Here is a 25574-nt window from a genome sequence, read left to right on the forward strand (position 1 = left end):
CTTTGCCTTCCTGACTTTCTGAATAGAGCGATATTAAAGTAGTTGAAAATGAGTGTGTCTACTTTTCATTGAAATTACTTTACCTAAAATTTTTTATTATATTTTACTTGTCAAACTCAGTGAGCCCTTTCCTGGATATGGCCTTACTTGACCTCTGTGTTATATTCGAAACTTTGGTTGTTCCTTGGTAAACTCTTAAAACTCTCTGTACCACAGGAACTTCTGTAACTTGACTTTTTTCTGGCTCTCCCTTTCTCTATTTCTACTCTGTCTCTTTAGTGTCTCCATTTAATCCTTAGATGTTGGTAATCCCTGTGCTTTGCATCCTTGGCGAGATGTCTCTTCTCACTCTGCATGTCTTCACATCCTTCATGCTCTCTGCTCTTGCCCAGACCTGTTGCCTGTTGTCCAGACCAGGCGGCTTGGATGGCCCACAAGCAGCTCAGTCTCATTTACTGAAATTAATTTATCATCTTTGTCCCTAATCTACATGCTGTACATACGCATTCTGATTCTGGGCAATATTATTCAAATCAGAATCTTCAGCCTGCCCTGATCCATCTCCTTTTTACCACTAATTTGTTAAATCTTGTCAATTCTGTTATGATCTATATCTTCTATCTTAAAGGGACCACTAGCTTGTCTTAATTAGGCTCTTACTTGAAAAATAATACATCAGATTTTTCAGATAAGTTTACTATGTTTGGAGTTCCTCTCATGGCTCAGTGGTTAACGAATCTGACTAGGAACCATGAGGTTGCAGGTTCGATCCCTGGCCTTGCTCAGTGGGTTAAGGATCCGGCGTTGCCGTGAGCTGTGGTGTAGGTCCCAGACACAGCTCGGATCCCACGTTGCTGTGGCTGTGGGGTAGGCTGGCGGCTACAGCTCTGATTTGACCCCTAGCCTGGGAACCTCCGTATGCCGCAGGATCGGCCCAAGAAATGGCAAAAAGACCAAAAAAAAAAAAAAATTTTTACTATGTTTTTTGATACGGTCGGTCTTTTTAATTGTTAGCAATCTGATATTACCTCACTGTGTTTTTATTTTCGTAGTTCTAATCTGTGAGTATATAGTTATTTAGGTCATTAAATTTTCTCATCCATCACTTGGAATTTAAGTCTACTCATTTTGCCACATGTTTTCCACTTGTCACATTTGTTTGCGTTCTTTTATCTCTCTTTCTTTTTGTGTTAATAAAATATTTTTTTCTGTTTTAAATTGTATTAGCTTTATAGTTACATGGTTTTTACTTTTAGTTATTGCCCTAGAAATTATAGTATCTCCGTTCTTATTACAGTCTATTTTAAATTGGTAGGAAATGATGTACTAATCTTTTGAAATCTTGCCACTTAGGAAATTATTCAGATAATCTTTTGATAGCTTAATTTCATGAACCAACACCCCATCATTTGTGCTATTGTCATAGATTTTACCTTTCAGAATGTTTTTTTTTAACTCCCTCTTACTTCCCAAATTAGGATTATTATTTCTTTTAAACATTTCTTGTAGTTTTTATTTAGTTCTAAGCTGGGAGGTGTTTTTTTTACACTTTAAAAATGCCATTCCATTGTCTTTTCACTTCATTCCTGTTAGTCTTCCATCAGTCTTACTGTTTTCTTCCCTGAAAAAATGTATATATTTTCCCTCTGTGGATTTTTCTCTTCATCTTTGTTTTTTAGGTATTTGATTATGATGAATCTAGATTTGGCTTTCCTTTGGCCTGCTTTGAACCTGTAGTTTATTAAATCTAATTTGGTGACTTGTTAGTTTAGAAAATTCTTAGTCACTCTTCAGGGGCTGGTTTTGTGTCCTTGTCTCCTCTACTTTTGGTACTCTGGATACACGTAGAGTAGACATTTTCTTTTCTTTTCTTTTTTCTTAATGACTTTACCTGTGACTTTGGCACATGGAAGTTCCTGGGTTGGGATTGAATCAGAGTCGCTGCTGCAGTGCAGATCCCTTAACCCACTGTGCTGGGCAGGGGTTTGAACCTGTGCCTCCACAGCCACCTGAGCTGCTGCAGTTGGATTCTTAACTGCTCCACTGTGGGAACCCCTAGACATTTTCATTGTCTCATATCTCTTACTCTCTTTTCTGTATTTTCTTGCCTCCTTTGATCCGTATGCCATTTTGGATACCTTTTCTGACCTGTATTCCTGTTTGCTAATCCTGTTTAGTTATCTAAACTACTGGTAAACCCATTTACTGAATGTTTAACTTCATTCTAGAAATAAATACTATAATTTATGTTTTGACATTTCTTTACTGAACTGTATTGCCATCTTCGACCTTCCCTTAATTTTCATGCATGTATTAATAATAAAAGTCTATGTCTTATAACTGCAGTATGTAAATTAAATGAGGCTCTGCTTGTTTAATTTTTCTCTTGATTTTTCATCAGTTGCTCTGGTTTTCATAGAAAGCCTTGTAGTTTTTGATTGGATGCTAGACATTGTAGTGAAAAATTGTGGACTCTTGATGATGTTACCTTCCTTCATCAGAGGGGTAAATTTTCTTTCTTTTTTTTTTGTCTTTTTTTCCATTTCTTGGGCCGCTCCCTCAGCATATGTAGGTTCCCAGGCTAGGGGTCCAATCAGAGCTGTAGCCACTGGCCTACACCAGAGCCACAGCAATGTGGGGACCCGAGCCGTATCTGCAACCTACACCACAGCTCACGGCAACGCTGGATCCCTAACCCACTGAGCAAGGCCAGGGATCGAACCCGCAGCCTCATGGTTCCTAGTCGAATTCGTTAACCATTGCGCCACGACGGGAACTCCAGAGGGGTAAATTTTCTTTAAGCAACCAGAGTACTAGTAGATAACAACCTAGCTGAGAGTTGGTTTTGTTAGGGCTGGTCTGTTTCAGTTTTGCTCTTATTCCTAGCATGTAGCCTTTACTTCTAAAGCATAGCTCTAATTCTGTATGGAGCATGTCTTTTTCATAAATTATGTGATTATGTGTGTGTAATTCTGTTTATCGTCTCTTCTATTCCATTGGATTATTTGCCTGCAATTGCACCAGTACCACTTTTTTTTTTTTAACTATCTCTTAATATAGTAATATTCCTTTAACTCTGTTTGCAGTATTGCCTTTACTATTCCTGACTTTTTCTTTTTTCATGACTATTTGAAAATCAACTCTTCAGTATCACAGAGCAAGCTACTAGGGTTTTACTTGGAGTGCAATGAATCTAGAGATCCATTTGGGCAGAATTGACATGTTTACAGTATTAAGTTGCCTAAGCCTTGAATATGGTATATTTTTTCATTTATTTAATTCCTCTATAATTTCTTTCACTATTTTAAGTACATAATATACTTGATTTTTCTATATTGACTGTTAAATTTATTTGAATTCTATAATTGTTTGTATATCCTGATGGTGTGTATATAGATATATTCAGGCATGTTGTCTGAATAATAGCAGTTTGTTTGTTTTTTTTCCAATTTGTTAGGCTTTTATTTTTTTGCCTTATTGAATGAAATAGGACCTTTGGTATAGTGTTGAATAAAAGTAGTGATAGTAGGCTTCCTTATCTAGTTCTGTGTTTAAGGGAACCGCTTTAAATATTTTACCATTACGAATGGTGTTTACTGTAAACTTTTGGTAGATACTTTTTATGAAAATGAGGAAATGTTCTCCTATTTGTAGGCGTCTAGTTTTATCATGGATTGATGTTGAATTTTTCAAATGCTTTTTCTATATTTGTTAAGATGTTAATGTAGTGACTTATTTTGATTTTTAAAATATTGAAACACTATTGTATTCCTAGAGAAAGACCTTTGCTTATAATGTGTTTATTTGGTAACGTCCATGTTAAGTTTTGGTTTCAGTGTCATGTTGATCTCATAAGACAGCTATAATTTTTTGTTAATTTAATTGACTTAATTAATTTTGAATTAAATTTTTTTTGGCTGCACCCACTGCACATGGAAATTCCTGGGCCAGGGATTGAATACGAGCTGCACCTGTGATCTGTGCCACAGCTACACAGCGCTGGACCTGCTGTGCCAGGTCAGAGATCAAACCTGTGCCCTAGCAGCGACTCAAGCTGCTGCAAAGACAATGTGGGATTTTTAACCTGCTGTGTCACAGCAGGAACTCCCATTTTTGTGTATTTTATAAAAATACTTTATTACTGGTATTGATTCTGACTTAAATATTTGGAGTAATTTTTCAGGGATGCTGCCTAGGCTTTGTATTTTCCTTATGTAGATATTTTAAAATATAGAAATATCTGTAGGTTTGGTAGTGATGTCATCTTTTTAATTTTTGTTATTTGCAATTTGTTTTTTGTTTTTTTTTTTTTTCTCTACTTGAGTTGTCTTCCCAGGGGTTCATCAATCATAATCAGTCTTTTTTAAAGAACCAATTTTGACTTTTATTGATTTTTCTTTTGTAAGTTGGCTTTATTCTTTATCGATTTCTGCTTTTATGTTTTTCTTCCTTTAAAAATTTCCCATTGGCTGTAATTTTTTTCTAGCTTCTTGAGATGAAAGCTGTTAGAGATGCAGATGTGACTGATTTTTACTATTCTTGCTATACACAAGGTATATTTTGAGTTTAACATTTTTCACTACTTATTACCTTAGGCACCCCACACATTGTGTATGTTATTTTCATTTTTCGTCGGTTAAATTATTTCCTAATTTTTCTTGAGATTTGTTCATTGACGCAGAAGTTACTTAGATACATGTTTCTAGCACAACATTGTAAATCGGCTATACTTTAATTTAAAAAAAAAAGATTTCAAAAAGAAACATGTTCCTTAATTTCCAAACACTGGGTATTTTTAGCTTTTCTATTGTTGATATATTTAATTTGATTTTGATCAGAGAATACATTTTGCAAAACTGGGACTTAAGACTTGCCTTATGACCTAGCATATGATCTATTTTGGTTAATATTTCATAAGTTATTTGGAAAGAATATGAATTCCACAGATTTTGAGTTTCCTATGTTCGTTTGTTTGTTTTGCCTTTTGTCTTTAGGGCTGCACCTGTGGCATATGGAGGGTCCCAGGCTAGGGGTCCAATCTGAGCTGAAGCCACCGGCCTATACCACAGCCACAGCAATGTGGGATCCCAGCCACATCTAGGACCTACACCACAGCTCACAGCAATGCTGGATCCTTAACCCACTGACCAAGGCCAGGGATAGAATCCACATCCTCATGGTTACCAGTCGGGTTTGTTAACCACTGAGCCATGATAGAAACTCCCGAGTTTCATGTATTTTTTAGCTCAAGTTGACTGAATATGGTGTTCAGTTTATTTGGTATACTTGTTAATTTTTTTTGTTCTATCAATTATGAAGAAATGTGCATTTAGAATCTCTACTATGATCATAGATTTATCTTTTTTTCTATTTTTTCAGTCTTTGCTTTATACATTTTGAAGTTATGTTATCCAGTGTATACAGATTTAGGACTATAATAATTTCCTGGTTAGTTGACATTTTATCATCTGAAATAGTTTTGTTTTTAGTGGTATTTCTTGCCTTCAGATCGCCTTTGTTGAATGTTAGTGTGGTGATATTAGCATATCTTGCTTTTGTTTCTTTTTATGATATATCTTTTCAGCTTTTAACTTCAGTGTTTTTGTGTATAAATTGTTTTTTATAAACAACATATAGTTATTTTAAAATTCAGTCTAGATACCTTTTTCTTTTATCTAGGATAGCTAGTCAATTTCTATGTCGTAGAATTACTGATATATATAATTTCATTTTTATCATCTTTCTATTTGATGTTTTTTTGTTTTTGTTTTTTTCTTTTGTCTCTTTAGGGCTGCCCCCACGGCACATGGAGGTTCCCAGACTAGGGGTCAAATTGAATCGGAGCTGTTGCTGCCAGCCTCTGCCAGAGCCTCAGCAACACCAGATCCCAGCCACGTCTGCAACCTACTCTGCAGCTCACGGCAACGCCAGATCCCTAACCCACTGAGTGGATCCTTAAGCCACTGAGCGAGGCCCAGGAGACTTTTTTTTATCAAATTGTAGTAGAATAGGCCTAGCAGAATTGAAATCATTTAAATCATTTTAAGTGTACATTTCAGTGGCAGTAAGTACTTTCACGTTGTGGTGTACCCATCATCACCGTCTAACTCTGGAACTTTTTTTGTCTTTCAAAACTGACACTATCCATAAAACAATAACTCTCCATTATCCCTTCTCCCGCCGCCCCTGGTAACTACTATTTTACTTTCTGTCTATGTGAATTTGGTTATTCTGGGCATCTCACGTAAGTGGAATCATAACAGTATTTGTCCATTTGTTCTGGCTTATTTCACCTAATGTGTCTTCAGGGTTGATATAGCTTATATCAGATTGCTTTCTTTTCAAAGGCTGAGTAACATTCCATTGTATGTAGATAAGACATTTTGTTATTCATTAATCCATCGATGGATATGGGCTGGTTTCCCTTTTTGGCTACTGTAAATAATGCTGCTATGAACATTAATATACAAATACCTGTTTGAGTCCTTGGTTTCAGTTCTTTTGAGTATATACCCAAAAGCGGGATTGCCGGATTATGTGGGGATTCTGTGTTTCATATTTGAGGAACTGCCATACGATTTTCCACAGTGGCTGCACCATTTTACCTTCCCACCAATGGCACAAAAGTCCCAATGTTCCAGTTTGTCCACATCCTTGCCAACGCTTGTTATTTTCTTTCTTTTTTTAATAGCCATCCTAATGGGTATGACCCGGTTTTTCATTGTTGGTTTGTTTTGACCCACTTTTATGTTCTTTTTTTCTCTGCTTTTTCAGTTGCCTTCCTTTGAGTTAATCAGACACATCCTATTGTATATTCTTCCTCTCTGTTAACTTGTTCAAGATAAAACATTTTGGTTTTTTTTACAATGGTACTTTAGCACTCCACTTTATGTATATGTTAGCACTAAACATACTATATATTAATACCATGCTTTTTTCTCCTATCTTTTTTTACTAGGGAAATTTTTCCTGGAGATGACAGCATGCATTCATTTATCCATCCCACCTCTTGCATTATTGCTTCCATGTATTTTAATTCTGTGTGTTTTAAACACTAAATACAACATTTGATTGTTCTGTTATTAATATTGATTTATCTTTACCTTTTAAAAAAATTACCTGTACAGTTGCTCTTTAGTTCTTTCTGCATTTCTGTCACACCAAATATTTCTTATGGTAGTTCTGCAAGACATAATTGACATACACCATTGCGTAAGTTCCAGGTATACAATGTATAGTTTTGATACATTTATATAGTACACAGTGACTACTTACAACCTTAGCACTAGCTAACACCTCTACCACATCACCTATACTTGTAGTATTTGCTGGTGTAGAATTATGCGTCTGTGTGAAAATTTTTAATTTTTTTCTTGATGTTGGAAGATCTGTTTTCTCTGTACATAGTTATAGGTTTTTGTTATTTTTTTCCAATACCTTAAGATTTCACCCAGTTTTCCAGTTTCTGTCCTCTTTTCTTTGTCTGGTTAGCTCTAGCTTTAACTCTTCTTTTTGCTCCCTTCTATTTCCTCCCTGCTCCTTCTCCTTCATGATGATTATCAAAAATGTTTGAAAATCAGTATATCCGTGTTGTGCCCTCATATAATTTTTAAAAAGAGTTCTCTTGCTTGAGGTTCTTAGAGCTTCTCAAATCTTTTGGTTAATACCTTCCTCTCTCATTTTTAGAAAGTCACGTCAAGATCTTTTCAAATATTGCTTCTGTCATAATCTCTCCTGTCTTTATGGATCTTCAGTTATACAATGTTTCGTGAATCTCTTACAGGTCTTTTCTGTATTTTCAATTTTTTTTTTTTAAATCTAGGCTTTAACTATGATACTTTCTATCGATCTGTCATCCAGTTCAAAATTCTGACTTTTGTGTTTAACCTCATGTTAACACCGCTTATTGAGCTCATTTTAGATGTTTCAGTGATGGATTATGCATTTGATTCTTTTCTTGTATAGCTATTCTGTAGTGAAATATGCTGCCTTACCATGTATTTTTTCCTATCATTTCTACATTTTTGGGGAACATGTTAATAATTATACTTTAACACCTTTTTTTCATTTCATTTTTATTTTCATTTCATTTTTGCTTTCATTGCTTTGGCAACTCTTAGAGGCCTTTTAAGAGATGGTTTTGTATTCATCTGGTTTTTCCAGTTTTCAGAGGGATTATTGGTCTGCTATTGCCTCTATTTGGAGATAGATGTCTGGACTGAGTTAAGTTCTATAGCTACTTGCAGTGATTTATTGTTAATTTTACTATCGTCTCACTGATAGTTGGTAGTGTTTAGTTAAAATAAAATTTTACTACTTGAATTGGTGCAAGGTGACATTTCAATTTGACTTTTTTGTTACTTGTGAGGATATCTTTCTCCTTTGTTCTACTGTTTGTTTTTTTTAAATGAATTATTTGTTTCCTTTGAGATCTTCACTGAACAGTTCTCATTGTAAGCTGTGTAGCAAGTTTACTTCTCTGAAGTTTTCTTAATCTGCTATAAACTCTAGAAATGCTTAGAAGAACATTTGGAAAGTATTTACTATAAGAAGTCAGGAGGAACTCAGGGTAGGGCTGTTCTGTTTGTATGTATGTGTGTTTTGTTTTCTTGTACATTTGTATGGTTACTTCGTAGACCTGCTTCATTAGATTTATTTAGCTTGGAGTTCCTGTCATGGCTCAGTGGTTAACAAACCCAGCTAGGATCCATGAGGACTCAGGTTCAATCCCTGGCCTTGCTCAGTGGGTTAAGGATCTAGCATTGCTGTGAGCTGAGGTATAGGTTGCAGATACAGCTCAGATCCCATGTTGCTGTGGCTGTGGTGTAGGCCGGCGGCTGGAACTCTGATTCAACCCCTAGCCTGGGAACTCCATATGCTGTGGGTGCGGCCCTAAAAAGACAAAAAAGAAAAAAAAAAGATTTATTTAACTTGTGCAGATTCTGTGATCACCTTCTCAGGTCCAGAATCTGTATTCACCTCAGTCTCTCTTTATGTCCAGAGTAAATTTGATTGGCTGGCTCAGTCAGTGTTTGATATCTATCCTCTCCATTCACACTGGCTGCAGATGGAAAAATGGGATCCTCTTCCTGTTGTGGATGGGAGGACAGGGCTTTAGGGAGTAAAGCTAGGGACTGGAGAGGAAATGATCGATAGCTCTAGTAAAACAATGGGCAGGCAAGCTGCAGTTCAGGCAGTATTTCTCATTCGGGAAAACAGGTCACCAACTCCTACCTGCAATTCAGAAAGAAGGCTTGAAAACAACACACAGTTTTCTCTAAGTTCGTGGCATATTCATTTGTTGATGGAACTGATTTGAATATTTTGGAATAGTCACAGTTTCATTCCACTTTGAATATACATATTTTGCTGTAAATGTTACTGTATTTGATACAGGGTGGTGTTAGACTGTGGTTGTTCTGTGATGTATGTGTAGTAAATACATTACCTTCACTAAATTATGAAAAGTTCTGAATTGAGAAACACGTCTGTTCCTGAGGGTTTTGGCGAAGTGATTGTAGACCTGTCCTTTAAAAGGACTTGCTGCACATTTGCTGTATGGCAGGTAAGTACATTGGTGAATAATGTTAGATCTGGCTAAGATCTGATTGAGCTTTCATCTGGTACAGTTAGAGTTTCCTGAATACTGAGTTGCCTGAATACTACCTCATTCAAATAATTTAAGAAACAAAACCTGCCAAATGCGTCAGGGTCTCCATTCCTGGAAATATCACTGAATGTTTATGTTGCCAGTCTTAAATACTTCCAATATGAGAAAATTGTATATTTATTAGAATACTAGGTATTATGAATAATAAAAAATTGCAGGAAAAAAGAGCCCTAATTTGTATGTAAAACCAAAGGACAATGAGATGTAAAATACCAAATTGTGTTCGATGTAGACCAATATTTGTGTAAAAAGAAAGACTGGGTTTGAGTATGACAAGGGCATTAGAAGCCTGGGTAGGAGAAAACTGGATTAAATGTAAAAGTAAGGATTAAGATGATCATTTTGATTCCATTTTAGCTATATTTTGGAAAAAAAAAAGTTTAAGTGTTTTAACGGTAGCTTATAATTGGAGTTAACTTTTGGTAGTTTTTTATTTTTACTTTTTAGCCTATTTAAAAAGGAAATTTAAAATTTTCATGCAGAAACGCTCAGTTTATTATAGTTTATTAGTGTTTAATGCTGTAAGGCGTAGTCTAGCAAGAGAAACAAACCACGTAAATAGGACAAACCATGTAAATAAAAACCCATGTAAATATGTCTTCATAAATGTAGACAGCTTTGATTAGTACAGTCCTCAGATTGTTACTTATACATTAACCTGTGCAGGGAGAATTTGAAATTGCAATACATTGAAAAAAAGGTTTTGGAAGTAAAGTGAAGCAATTTTGAAATAGGTATCATTTGAGACTTATGCAGACTTACCCTTGGAGGCTGTCTGTTGCAGTTTAGTTTTAATGTAGAATTGTTCTTAACCTGGAAAGCTCATAGGTTGATGCCCCCTTGTGGTCTGTTACCAAAACAAATGGCACAAATGGAAGTCTCAATACATGTTAAGTTATTCATTCCTTTCTTTATAAAATTTTCTTAAAAAATGGCTTCTGAGACAAACAGCAAAGGAGAAGTATTCCTATAGTCTATATAGTTTACTGATTGTAGAACTTTCAAGTATAGAATGTGTATATATGTTAGACACTGACCTAAAGAAAAATAGGTTGTTGGGTAGACTGTGATTGTCATCCTAGGTATCTACCTTGACTAGTTATAGTGCCTTAAAAATGTGATGAGATGTGGTAGTAATTATAGAGCTAGCCTACGACCTTCTCTCCCCTAAAACATACACATAGACACACAAATGAGGCTTGGGGAATTTTTTGTCTATACTTAGTTGCTTGACGTGAGAAGGCCAGGGGTTGTATGAGGCATTGGAAGAAATAAAGATTTTTATTAGTGAATTGGTCAATTGAAGTTTATTTGCTTTTCCTGATATTACTGGTAATGTCTTGGCCATGTGAGTGTGGGTTCGTGGAGAAAGTGGAGAAGTAGCAGCATCAGTCATTGTTTTAAAACTGCAGATACAAACAGCTGCTTTTCTTCTTACCCTGTAAGTTTCATGATGGTTGGAAGCAGTCCAGTACAGTGAGTACAGGTTTTGAGATTGGACAGATCTAATTTTAAAGTTGATTTTATCTCTTACCAGTTCTTGGGCCCTTGTATAATGTAGGGGAAGTTATTCCATCTCTGAACACAGGTTTTCTCTTTATAAGAAGAGGTTAAAGGAGTTCCTGTCTTGTGGCACAGTGGTTGACGAATCCGACTAGGAACCACGAGGTTGAGGGTTCAATCCCTGGCCTCGCTCAGTGGGTTAAGGATCCGGCGTTACCGTGAGCTGTGGTGTAGGTTGCAGATGTGGCTCGGATCCTGCGTTGCTGTGGCTCTGGTGTAGGCTGGCTTCTACAGCTCCGCTTAGACCCCTAGCCTGGGAACCTCCATATGCCATGAATGCGGCCATAGAAAAGACAAAATAAAAAAAGAAGAGGTTAAAACCTACTTTATTGAACTGTTTAATCATATGAAGTCTTGGCATATACCTCTGTTATTATTACTTCTTAGGGTAAGGGCAATTTTGAGTTATAAAGAAAGCGTACCATAGGATTTTCTTACTCCTGGGCTGTTGGTAAAGACTCTTAATGGTAGAGTGAATGTTTCTTAAAAACTGGTAAATTAGCTCATAGTCCTTTTCTTTAGTGTGGACTTATACTGCTACAGAAGTACATATTTGTAAATTCTTGGCTGTAAGTGTGGTTATATTACATTAAAGAATTTACTTAGGTCAGTTACTTTAATACTTGAAGCCTACTAACCAGTTATTTTTATTAAAATGATTCAATAACTTTTTTTTTCTTTAGGAGTAATAGTTGCGTATTTTGGCAGATTACATTAAAAAAATAAACTAGTATTGTTCCTCCATAGCTGTCTTACTTTTAAAAATCTTGTGTGAAGGACAGTAAAATAATGAAATGTTTTTTGCTGTTTTGCTTTTTCAGAAGTTGCTTTTAGAACCAGGCCCACTATCTTGTAGTCAAATTTATTTAATACTTGAATTAATTTGTGTCCATTTTCAGAAGAAATAAGGTTAGTTGGAGTTAATAGAAAAAACATTTTTTAAAATCCAGATAGGTTCAGTTTTGAATCATAAGATTTTTTTTCCCTTCCAAAAGCTAAGTTGTAAAAATTTACTAATTTTTTCATTTTGAATAACTTGTAAAAAAGTAGAAAGCTACAAAGATAGCTGAAAATGTAAATACAGCTGCTTATGTTCAGATGTTTTTTGGAATTACGCGGGCTATAAATCATGTAAACAAAGGTAACGGTAGACATACCATCAGAAGGCTAATTGCATGTATTCATACCTGCTTCTTTCACCTCTTTTTAAATTTTTTTTGGTTTTCAAAATATCCGGCCTGTATTTTGATAATGTCTCATTGAAGACTCTTGTTCTAAACCCTGTATGTGAGTAGTAGACTTTAATGAAGACAGTATTTTGGTAGTGAAAAGTTCTCTTGTAAATTGTGAAATGCGTTTTTGTTTTATCCTTGAATATCTTTTCTTGGAGAGACGTATTAGGAAAGGAAAAGGGTGAGGGAAAGATAGACGCAGCAAAATGGAGAGGAGATCCTGGAGGGCGATGGCGAGAATATATATGCTCTTCTACCAGGAACTTGTTTTTTAAACATAAAAAGCATATGTGCCAAATTTACATATTTACTAATTAAAAAGGCTTCCTGGAAACATTAAGTAGACTTATCTTCTATAACCTTTAACACTGTCACTAATGGATATTGCATAGAAAATTTCATCGAAGGTCCTTTAAATAATGTAAATGATTATGAATATGTAACTAGTTAATATGCAGCTACGAAAGGATTATCATGTAGAGGTTAATGAACATTCTGCTCTTATGGTTTGCAGGGCTTTTCTTTTTGTGCTTTTGGCTTACTTCATGCTTGGAAACACATGCCTTGGGATTGGAAAGCATCCTGACTATTTTTGGGTCTCATCCTTTAATGGGGTTGTTAAATAGGAACTTTATAAAAAAGGATTTCAGGAAGATTTTTTTTTCTTTTTTCAATTTACATTTAATTCTGTTGGTCTATTTTGTAATTACTGCCGAATCAGAAACAGTGGAATGGATTGATGTAGTTTTAGCCTAGCTCTTCCAGATGTAAAGTCAGTAGTCTATTATGTATTATCACTGTTATTAAGTGTTGCTATGTGATTGATACTTACTGAGAGATCTTTATTCTAAAACCGACTTTTTATGCTGAGTTAATATGTAGTATGGTTGGGTATCTGATTACAGCATGTATTTTGGTACAGGATAGCTGCCTTAGTATTTAAAATGTCCTAAAGGAAGATACTTATTTCAGGAATTAAATGTTATAATAGAGGAATTTAGTGACAGGCCAAAAAAAAAAAAGGCAAAAACAAAAGAACCCCCAAACTTGTGATTTTTGGGGTGAAACATAGGGCTCTTATACAAGATACAACATTGGCATTTAGAACAGTGAGGTAGAGAATGTTTTAGACAATATAGTACTGCTGTCTTTTTCACATAGCCTTGTATTAAGCATTTTGATTTTTATCCCTTCGTTTCTCTCTGAAATGGTACTACAGTATTTGAGATTATTGTTTAAAATTTTTTATTAATGAGTAGTTTAAAAACGTGATTAGTAATCTTTGAAAACTGTTTTTGAAAACTTTCTTTCAAAAAATTGCCATTCAGATGTTCTCTTTTTCTTATCGGTTAGTGTTCCTAATTTGTTTGCTAAGCATTTTGAGAAACTTGTGAAATGTGTCTGAGGAAAACAAGTGATTTTTATTGTTTTAATTTCATTGTTTTAGTTTTATAAACATAGTTTTAAGCTGGGGAGGAAGTGCTTAAATTTTTATCATAATTCACCAGGGGAACTCTTCAGAGCATCTCTTTATCCCAAGTATTTCTTCTTGAAATGTGGTAGAAAAATATCACTGTACTCATTTTTAATGTGTCAGAATAAAAATTACAGGTGAAGACGTTTGGAGATACACTGACAAAATAAATACTTTCACTACTGCCTTTTTTTTTTTTAACTGATGAAACGTGGATGTTACATTGTTTTTTTGTTATTTATAACATTTACGTATTCTACAAAATATGTAACATTGAAAACAGGCCTGCAGATTGTACAAAATACTAGTTATCTTATATCATATGTCACCTAATAGTTATGAAGCGGGTTTTGTACCAAAGTATGAATTGGAAAGCTGTAATTTGTTCTGCAGTTATCAGCCTGCATTAGAGTGGTATGATAAAGTGTGCTGCTTAAAAACTAACATTCACATCTCTGTGCATTTGACAAATAAAAATGTATATTGAGATGCTATTAAATCTGTAAAGCCACTGTTGTTTTCTGATACAATGGTTTTGTAGCTTTGTGCATAGCCCTGTTTTTTCATGAGTAGTTATCTGTTTTCATGACAGGTGGTCACTAACTGCCAAGAGAAAATCCAGCATTGGTGAGTAAAATACGGTTTTATTACATTTCTGAACTACTAATGGGGTTACCTATTTGTATTTAAATAACACATATACAATTTTTATATCTCATAATTGAATTCGTGTAGTAATCTCCATTTTGAATCCTTTTGATACTAATTTATATTGTCTATCATCGTTTACATGTTCCCTGATTTCCTGAAATTGTGTCACCATTTGTTTATTCTAATGACCATCTCTTTTCCTTTACTTTTTTTTTTTTTAAGGTAGATTATCATTACGGTCATTATGAAGTGGAGACTGAGACATTTTGGAACCTAACTAATCATAGAGATCTCTTTTTTGGGGAGTTTTTTTTTTTTAAATGTATGTAGTAGAATAATAATTAGAATCAGTTGTTTTAAAATCATGATGGAAATATGTACAGATACATTTTCCCGGAGTTTGAAAAATCTAATTGCCTGTATCTCAGAGCCTGCTTTAGAGACTGTACTTTTTTAGAGTGCAGAGAGAAAGAAAGCGTATCTATTTTAATGTGCTAATCTATAGTGAGTAGGACAGTGCTTGGTAAATAACACACTTTCCTACGTCTTCTAAGGAAAATGCTCAATTTATTGGTGAGTAAAATCTTATGAGTTGTCATGAGGTATAGCTGTTGATCTTGCAGATATCAAATTACAATATATCCATGGTGTGTTTACGAAGATTTTACTGAGAGAACAACAGGAGCTGTCTTAATTATTGTCTGCAGGGTTATTGCAAAATCATGGTAACTGCCCCTTTAGTGGTGAGATTAAACCTTTGGTTATACACCATCAAGCATATAATATTTTAAATTTATTTTAAGAGGCTTTTTCTTCATGCCTGAGAGATCTCTAAGGAAATAATTTATAGTTAGTGTATATCAAATGTTTTTTGGTTTAAATGCACATAGGCTGCAAGCAGTGGATAAGAGTGAAAATCAGTGCCATCTGTACACATCATCTTATTAAATTCTGACTTTTGGCTTGCAGAAATAATCTAAAACTAAATAACATCCACTTTATAAATAAAAATTCCGGGACTTCATTAATTTTCAATAAATGGAAAGTTGTGGTTGCATCCACTGGTGGTTTAAAGCCTGTCAGTATTTCCACAATGGACCGTTCACTTTTCCTTTTACATTCGGCCCAGGTTAAAACTTGAAATGCAAGTCCTTGGTCAAAGAATTAACCATTTTCCTCTTGCTAATTTGGTCAGAGTGATCCATTTTACAAATCATTCCCAGGGGAAGTTTTACTAGTGTGGTCTTTATTGGTTTGGGGAAGGAATTCGGGAAATTAATAAAAGGTTAGATTCACTCAGAACAGATACTAATTTATACAAATGTGTGACTAATACCTTGCTTCTGATTTGTTTTGTAAAATTCTTTTCCTTCTAGACTGAGAATTCTTTAAGGCTAAGAGATGTGTGTTCATCCTTTTCTCCACAGCACCTTTTACTGTATTTGGCATATTATAGGTGCTTAGTAAATGTCTGAGTAAGTTAAGACCAAATATTTGGGTTTTTTATGCATAACATTCTTGTTTACAAGTATTATAGCAGCCCCAAGTCTGAGGAGCATCGACAGGCAGAAATGTGACATTTACTTCAGGGCAAGTTCTTATGACTCAATCTTAATTTACTGCAGAAGCTTAGCATTTTTTCCCCATGTATCTTAAAGTAATACAGTACCTTGTCTATACATTAAACAATTACAATAATTTTTATAGTTAGAAGTTGCCTTTTCTTCTGAATTATTTTTAATATGGCTCAGGAAATAGACTTTTATGTGTGTTTTTAATGAGGATCTGATATTGCTAGAATCCAAATGGCCAGTGAATTCACCAATTTATTATGTTAAAAAACTGGAACCAAGTGTTTCCTTCCCCCTGAAAGCCAGGAAATTGCTATTTGGGAGCATTGGGGAATTCTTGTGATATTTATTTTTATTATCTTGATTCCACAAACAATAAAATAAATTATGCTACTGTTTGGAATTGAAAGACCCTGCCATGGAGAAATTCATAGTTGGACACTAAACAGGGGAAATAACCAGAATTTTGTGCTATTTGGTTAGAGATAGGGAAGCAAGAACAGAGACTGGAGCTATTCTTAAGGTTGAATCATGCACTGCTTTTGAAAAAAAGCATGTTGCTTTTCACTCTCACCCTTGCTGTTAGCATAGTCTAAAATAACAGTTTTCATAACTAAGTTCTTTATTGGTACATACCAATATAATAAGGAGGAGCAAAATACGTGATTTTTAAAAAAAATGCATCCTTATGCTAGTGATGTTTATGCTTGTTTCTGCAACTTTAAAGGATTCTTTAAGGGGTGAGTCATGAATATCCTGGCCTTCAAATATAATCTTAAATTTTTCTTTTCTTTTTACGGCCATACCTGTGGCCTATGGAAGTTCCTAGGGTAGGGGTTGAATTGGAGCTGTAGCCGCCAGCCTGTGCCACAGCCTTGGATGGCCACACTGGATCTGAGCTGCATCTGTGACTTACACCTCAGCTTGTGGCAATGCTATATCCTTAACCCACTGAGCAAGGCCAGGGATAGAACCCTTGTCCTCACAGAGACAGTGCTGGGTCCTTAACCCAATGAGCCACAACGGGAACTCCTAAAAAAATTTTTTTTTTGTCTTTTTTGTTGTTGTTGTTGCTATTTCTTGGGCCGCTCCCGCGGCATATGGAGGTTCCCAGGCTAGGGGTTGAATCGGAGCTGTAGCCACCGGCCTACGCCAGAGCCACAGCAACACGGGATCCGAGCCACGTCTGCAACCTACACCACAGCTCACGGCAACGCCAGATCGTTAACCCACTGAGCAAGGGCAGGGACCGAACCCACAACCTCATGGTTCCTAGTCGGATTCGTTAACCACTGCGCCACGACGGGAACTCCCCTAAAAAGATTTTAAGTGTAGGACACAAAGTAAAAATATTTGTAGAAAAGTATTAGTAATGGTCAGGGGCAATAGGATCTGCCCCCAGAAATCTCTTCCAGGAAATTAATTCAAATCCCAAAACTTTGGTGACCTGAAGACATTTATAGTATTTGTTTAATTAATGACAGATAAGAAGGAAATGTTTGAGCCTCATGATTGAGAATTTGTGCAATGCTTTTATAGCTAATAATGGTTTTCAATTTAGTGAAGATTTAAGAAAATTTTTAGGTTCAGCTTTTCCCTCTTATAATCCTTTCTCCTTAACTCAGGAAAGAAGGCATTATAAAATCTACACGCTATTTTCTCATTAAAGTATGGATATACTTCCCACTGTTTGATCCACTAGGAGCTGATTATTCTGTTTGTAGATTATCTGTAATTTTTTATCTTTTTAATTCTTCTCTAAAGAGCCTGGGATTTGGAGTCACAGACCTACATTTGAATCCTGTCATTTACTAACTTTGTCACCTTGGATGAATTACTGTGATTTTTAGTTTTCTTGTAAAGTGATGATGATACTAGACTTGAAGATCAAGTGAGATAATGTCTATAAAACACCAGACTGGCACTCAATAAATATTAATAGTAGCTCTGAAAAGATTTTTTATTCTTTTTGTCTTTTTAGGGCCGCACCCGCAGCATATGGAGTCTCCCAGGCGAGGGGTCGAATCGGAGCTACAGCTGCCAGCCGCAGCCATAGCAACACAGGATCCGGGCCACATCTGTGACCTACACTACAGCTCACTGCAACACCAGATCCTTAACCCACTGAGCGAGGCCAGGGATCGAACCAGCAACCTCATGGTTCCTAGTCGAATGTGTTTCCGCTGTGCCACGATGGGAACTCCCCTGAGTGGCATTGTTAAAGCTTTACATCAGTGTTTTTAAATAACTTTTATTCTGAAGAATTTCAAACAGAAGGTGACAGAGCAGTGTGCTGAACCCACATGGAGCCATCATTAAGCTTCAGTGATTACCAAGTCGTGGTTTCATCAGAACTGTGTTTCCTTTTAAACAGCCTCTACCTTCTGTCCCTTCCTCCAACTGTTTTGACATGAATCTGAAACATTCCACCTGAAAACATTTCAGTATATATCCTAAAGACATAAAAGACTCCGCAATACCTTTTCAAATTTTAAATTAAGAAATTTAGAATCAGGCAGTACATGTAGTTCAGAATTTAAGAAGTACGAAAGAATATGCATGGTAGGTAGTTTCCCTCTTCTCAGTTCTCTTCTTGGTAAACAACTGTTTTTTTGTTTCTTTTTAAAATTGATTCCTTGCACATCTTTTCCGAAATTGTTTGCTTCAGGGGTGTGTATGTATGCATGTACCTGTATTCACCCACGTGTTTGTATACATTATGTTCCCGCTCTTTGATCAAAATGAAATCAGACCATGCACTATTTAATAGCTAAACCTTGGAAATTGTTCTCGGTTAACTCTTTCTTACTCTTTATTTTGTTCCCATGAACTTCACTGTGTGTTAAATGTCTAATTTTTAGAGTTGGCAAGTGGTTTTAGTGCTATAAAAGTAAATGATGGCCACATCACTGAGAGAATGGCTTCTACCACTCAAAATATATCCTTGCTAAGCTCTTACATCCATTATTTATTGTTCTTTAAAGAAATTACTCCAAAATGTACTGGCTTAAAACAACAACCATTTACTTATATATGGTCTGTGGTTGTGCATATGGGCTGAACTTACCTCTGTTGTTTTCTGCTGATTTTGTTTGGGCTCGCTTGAGTGGTTGCAGCCTTTTGTTAGTTGGGTTGCCCAGAAGAGCCTCACCCACAAGTGTGATGACTATTGCTTGTCTCTAGCTGGGTCTCTCTATGTGCTCTTTAATTTGGTTTACTTTACATGATGCTACAAGGGCAGCAGGAATGGAAGCTGCAAGGCCACATTCTGTTGGTCAAAGAAACTCATAAAACTAGCCCAGATTCAAAAGGTGGGAAATGGACACCACTTCTTGGTGGGAGGAGTGACAAAAAATTAATGGTCGTTTTTAATGCACTATAGGTGACTTCTAATGAACATGTCCCACAGAAAGAAGTCTCATTATTTGTATTGATTTGTGAGAATTAAATGGGCTATAGTAAGTGATGCCTGGCACATACAAATCATTTGTATGTTAGGCGTTGTTTCTAATCATAAATTGTGTGCATATGAATTGTAAAAAGGATTGTCTTCCCTCAAATCATCTTAAGAGAGTTTTGAGTAGTAAAGATATCTATGAAATTACCTGAAGCAGACTTAAATGAAAATGTAGAAAGATATTTTGTATTGTTCAGATGTTTAATTTTGGAAAGAAGACCTTTAAATTTGGACTTAAACATTTTGAAACACTGGAGCATGTGAATTTTGAAAGGGATATTGTAAAGCACATATTGACATTTGTCCTTTTTCATAGGAAACTGGACCAAAAAATACTGTTTTTAAGGAAGAGAATAATTAGTTTCTATTATAGGTTTTAATTAAAGTATATAGTGGAAAATAACCACCAGAGTATGCCCAAATAGTTAAAAATTGCAAGTGAAGATTTGATGATTTTTTTTTTCTCCCTTTTTAATAGTCTCACCTGCGGCACATGGCCAGGCCAGGGGTCAAATTGGAGCTGCAGCTTCAGGCCTCCGCCACAGCCATGGCAATGCCGGACCCTTGGCCCACTGAGCAGGGCCAGGGATCGAATCAGCATCCTTGTGGACACTATGTCAGATTCTTAACCCGCTGAGCCATACCAGGAACTCCATGCTTTTTTTTGATTCCTCTTTCAAGTTAGTACAAATGGATGGGAATCTTTATCTATCTCTGATGCCTTGCCCCACAGAAGCACTGAACTATTTTATAATGCTGCTAGTGGTTTATAGTGTATTTCTCATGAGTTACCTGAAACAGTGTTTTCCTGACTTGCCTTAAGATGCTTATATAACATTTATTTTATTTTATGAATAATATATGAAGTATTGACCTGCCTACCTTTAATACCTTAAAACATTTATTCATGGTAATGGCTTCATTCCTTAGCATTAGATAAATATGAAAACCGTATTTTTCAGAGTCCCCATTTTACTGATGACATAGTTTTCGTCATTGTTTTACATAGGAACTTCCTTTTGGCCTTTTTCATTTTTATGTGTCGTTCTCCCCCTCCAGTGGAGCAGTGAGCCATTTCCAGATTTTCTGAGGATTTTACATACTTTTGTTGTTGGAATTTCTATAGTTATTTATGAAAATGACCTTGGGGCAAGGGCAAGAGGGAGGAATCATATACAGATTTCCTTCTCTGTCATTCTTCAAGTTCTTGCAGTTTTTTTTTTTTAATGGTGTCATGTTTTAGTAAGAAAGTTTTGTGTGTGATATTTCACAGCAAATTAAGATGCAAAAAAAATGTTTTAAGATGATTTTTTAAGAAATGATTTTTTTAAGATTTAATTAAAGAAAATGATTTAAGAAAATCAAGAAATGATTTTTTAAGAAATTCAATCTGTAGTTTGTTTTTTTCTTTGAATACATATTTATAGAAAGGTTGAAATAAAAGAATAAAGATAAGCTTATTCATAATTCTGAAAGAAGCAAGTTCTCTTCCTCTTTTTAATTTTATTTATTTTTTCTTTCTTTTTCTTTTTCTTTTTTTTGCTTTTTAGGGCCGCATCCACGGCAATATGGAGGTTCCCAAGCTAGAGGTCCAATCAGAGCTGTAGCCGCCGGCCTACACCACAGCCACAGCAAGCCAGATCCGAGCCACATCTGTAGCCTATACCACAGCTCAGGGCAATGACAGATTCTTCACCCACTGAGCCAGGCCAGGGATCAAACCACATCCTCATGGGTAGTCAGATTCATTTCCCCTGAGCCACGATGGGAATTCCCTCTTCTTCTCTTTTTAAACCATTTGTTTTATTCCCTTCAGTTTCTTAATTCTGTATATATATTTATGTCTCTCAGGTCAAATTATAAATGCTTAATGCTCTTTCCTTTTCCTTTTTAAAAGAGTTAATGATTTTTAAACTGTGATAGAATTTGTTGCTTCCAGGAGTCCCCTAGCCTTTGTATCCAGTTTTTGGAAGAATCACATTACTTTAATACTTAATGCATTTCTGAAAATAAAAGGCAAAATTATATGTTATAGGGGAATTTTTTCCCTAAAGAGTTTAAACTATTACTTAAAAAAAAAATCCATAATATCATCATTTAGAACATAGTCTTTGCTGATATATTTCTGGTGTCCACATACTTTGTTTATTATTAGTTCACAGTTTCTCACAATCAGCTTAAGTCCAGTGAGTATTTTGATGAATCTCATTGAGGCTACATTTCTATTTGATTTGGACGCTTCATGATTTTTCATCTTTGTCTTAACATTATTAGGTTTGAAAACTACACTTCTTTGTAGTCTGGGATTTTTCATTTTCCATTCATTTTTATTTATTTTTTATAAAATGAGAGCAGTCTACAGTAAAGCTTTCAAGCACAGAGCACTGTGTGAGCATGAAGATGTTGATTACTCAGTGATAGTCCAGAGTTCATATTCTTGTTGTGAGATACAAATTCTAAGTTTTAGTCTATTAAAGATAAAAGGGGGGGGGGTGGCTCTCAGTACATGACTGAAGAAAGTGTAAGCTGTAAAAAAAATGGAGGCATGTGTACAACTTAACTTTTTGTTCATTCATTTTGAACTTATGACCTAATTGGTTATCGTTTTCTCATTTTTCCTTTTGTTTAAATCAAGTGATTTAAAGATAGTTGTGAGTATTTTATGTATTTGGGGGAGTTCAAAGCCAGGATTGCTATTTTTTGCTCATGTAAGACCTCTTGAAAGAAACAGTAACCTCGCATATAAAACAAAGTATATAATAAAAATATATGAGAAAATAAACAAAAAGAAAACAGCGGAGGGGGAAAAAAACCCAGTAACCTCAAGGAATCTATGAGCAGACTTCTACTGAAATTTATGCAAAATATAGAGCATTTTTCTCAGGATAGAATCTAGAGGGGTTTTTTTAATCATCAGTTTCTCATAGGTATCCACGACTCTAAAGGGTTATGAATCATTGTTCTAAGTAAACAACACACACAAAAATTTTTTTTTCTCTAAAATATACTTTAGAAATAAAGTAGAGAAAACAAGAACCCAAAATGACAAAACTTGCAAATTAAATTATGGTTAGATTTAAGTAGAAACTGGCACAGACATTCAATGCTTAAGTCAGTTATAAACTTAGCACATCTAAACTTTTCTTAACCCTCCCTTCTGATTTGTTGCAGAAATGTGTATCGGTTGTAGAGAATTTGGAAAATAAAGACAATAAAAATTACCTATAAACTCATCACCTAAAATTAATTGACCTAGGTGCTTTAGGGGCCCATCTTTCATGTTTGGAGTGATATGTTTTTATATTATAAGTATTTATATTTAGGTTCATTTTCATACCTATTTCTAATAATAAAGTTTTCTGATAAACTCATAAAATATAAAGAACATGGATTATCTCATCAACAGCTTCTGATGTAAGTTTCCTAGGTATGAGTTGAGAAAAAGGAATATGATGGCATATTGCCTGAATTTTGTAGTAGATGTCATTTATGTTAGTAATATTTGTCATGACCATTAAAAAAAAATGCTGTTGATTTAATACAGATTCATTTCAATTGTTAAAGTATTCCCCTTCCCACCAAATTGCAGAAGGCACAGCAATGTAGATCCTTATTTCAGAGTATTTTTATTGCTTAATATAACCTTGATAATTTGTTTTTGCTTTTTAAGAGGATTCTTTTAAAAATCATTGTCATTTCTTTCTTTAGTAATGAGATTTCTCTCTTTACCTGTATAATCTATGCCAACATTTAGTATTCTTGTGTTTTCTTAATTTTAGAGGTAAAAACTCAGGCATCTGTCAAGCCAGTGGATCTTCAACAAAGAAGCATTGCAAAAAAAAAAAAAAGTCAGGCTATATTTGAGTGATGATCCCTGCAACATATGGCATAAGGCTTGGTTGCAGAGCAGGCACTCAATAAATAGTGAATTGAATTGAAACAAAGGTTTCTTGGATGCTTAATAGGACATTCTAGAGTGGCTACGATGGACTAAAATTCATTTCTAAAATATATATTGCACACCTTTGGGTTTTATAATTTCTTAAGTTAAAAACAAAACAAAAAAAAAGTATTAATGTTGCCCCAGATCAACCCAGATATCAGTGTAAAGCCCTTTCCCTGTTAAGCATCTCTTGGTGTTTTCTCCTTTTTTGTTTAGGATATTAGGTGAAGAGAATGATAGATTTTTTTTTAAAAAGAGCGAGTTTAATGTCAGTATTTTCTACCTATTCCAGCTTCATGCTTTAAAGTAAAAATTAACAAGATTTTATTTCAGTCAGTGATTTAAGTTCTATTTTCCTTTTTTATTCTTTAAAGCTGGAAATTGAAGTATTTATCACTTGCCTCAGACAAGGGACATAGGATTTTTTTTCTTTTTCTCTACAAAGATTTTTTTTTTTTTTTTTGGTCAGTTGCATTTAAGAAGAGAATTAAAAATAAGGAGTTCCTCTCACATTTCTCCCTTCATAACATTGTATTATGAAAATCTTCCAACATATGGTTTGAAAGGGTTATATAGATGAACCTTGATCACATATCTATCCATATCTCAACCCCTAATCCATTTTTTTCTGATGCATTTCAGAGTGAATTGTGGACATCTGCATACTTCACCTATAAATACATGAGCATACACTTAACTTGCTCTCATACTTTTTACTTCATGAAAATAAGGTGTTTCTCCTAAAATCTGTTCTGATCTTCATCCTTAAGGTTAAGGCTAGTTTGTACATTATGTTCTTTTTTGCTGCTGCTTTTTAATAAAAACAGTAGGTGCTTCTCAGAAGGCTTATATTAGCACATGATTATAGCACATGATTACCAAGATTCAACAGATTATACAAGTTTTTTGTATGCTTTATAACAGTGCTTTAATTCTTATTTTCTATAGGAACATTGCGTATGGATGTGTGATGGAAATTAAATCTTATTTATTGCATAATTCTTTTAAATTAAGAATTGAAGGCTGAACTGAATCTATAAAGATCAAATACAGTGAAGCCAAGCACAGAAATCTATATAGAATAACCAGGCTTGGGGGGTTTATCCTAACTGCGTCTGGGTTTTATTTCCCATTTGGGAAAAAAAAATTGCTTTAAGCAGTTGCTTCTACGACTGCATGTTTTACAGTATCCAGAATTTAGTTTTATGTATCTAAGTGGTGAAATAGAAAAAAAAAAAAATCTTCCAATTTTGGTGCAAAGAAAGATATGTTCTGTAATACATTGGTTTTTAGAATCATTTTTGTATTTTTTGCTGTATAGGCTTTCTGATCTTTTTGGGGCCTATTTAAGCCCTACACATTAGAGAGACTAATGGGAGATAACTGTTTTCCCAGGTGCTTGACCCTATCTATATGTTTCCACTAGTGGGAACTTGGGAACCATACTTATCGCAGTGACACTGCTTGCCTCCCTACAAAAAGAATTTCTACATGAGCTGCTTTTAAAATGATCTTCTCCTTTCTTTTTGTATTTTTAGAAAACAATTCAGAATTTAGAAATAGCAGCTTCAGTCTTAAACTGTTCTCCAATATGTCCACATTTTTTGTTCTAGGAAGAATTATTGATAAGTTTAAAACTGAATATACTTGCTTTGGAATACATGTGTTGGTCTCTTGTGTTACCCTTGATTGCATCTGCTGTGTGATGTTATGTTAGGAAGTCCCCCCTTTCCAGGTGAACTTACCAAAATAATACACCTTCAGTGCTAACTTTAATACCAGCTGTTTAGCAGTCATAGGAACATTTAGACATCTGTGCCGATTAGTCCTTGAGCGTTTGCAAAATTGCTTATCTAAAACATATAAACTCCTAGTGTTTGTGGATTAATAAGGAGTTTTCTGGGTGCAAGCATGGTATTACATCACTTCTTCATAGACAGGGTTCCATTTACTGTTCACACCAATCCTGTCTCCCAAAACTTCCTAAGCTGTTATGTTTAGCTATACTATCTT

At 35.0% G+C, this 25574-nt stretch overlaps 1 protein-coding gene across 1 annotated transcript in view; it reads left to right on the forward strand.

Moving 5' to 3' along the window:
- Nucleotides 1-25574, forward strand: part of URI1 (URI1 prefoldin like chaperone) — a 66919-nt gene that overhangs the window by 14803 nt on the left and 26542 nt on the right. The window contains exon 2 of the mRNA XM_047789727.1: nt 14532-14566. Coding sequence (XP_047645683.1) covers nt 14532-14566 — 35 coding nt within the window. The remainder of the gene's footprint in view (nt 1-14531; nt 14567-25574) is intronic.

Source organism: Phacochoerus africanus, chromosome 8, assembly GCF_016906955.1.
Source record: "Phacochoerus africanus isolate WHEZ1 chromosome 8, ROS_Pafr_v1, whole genome shotgun sequence".
NCBI classification, from domain to species: Eukaryota; Metazoa; Chordata; class Mammalia; order Artiodactyla; family Suidae; genus Phacochoerus; species Phacochoerus africanus.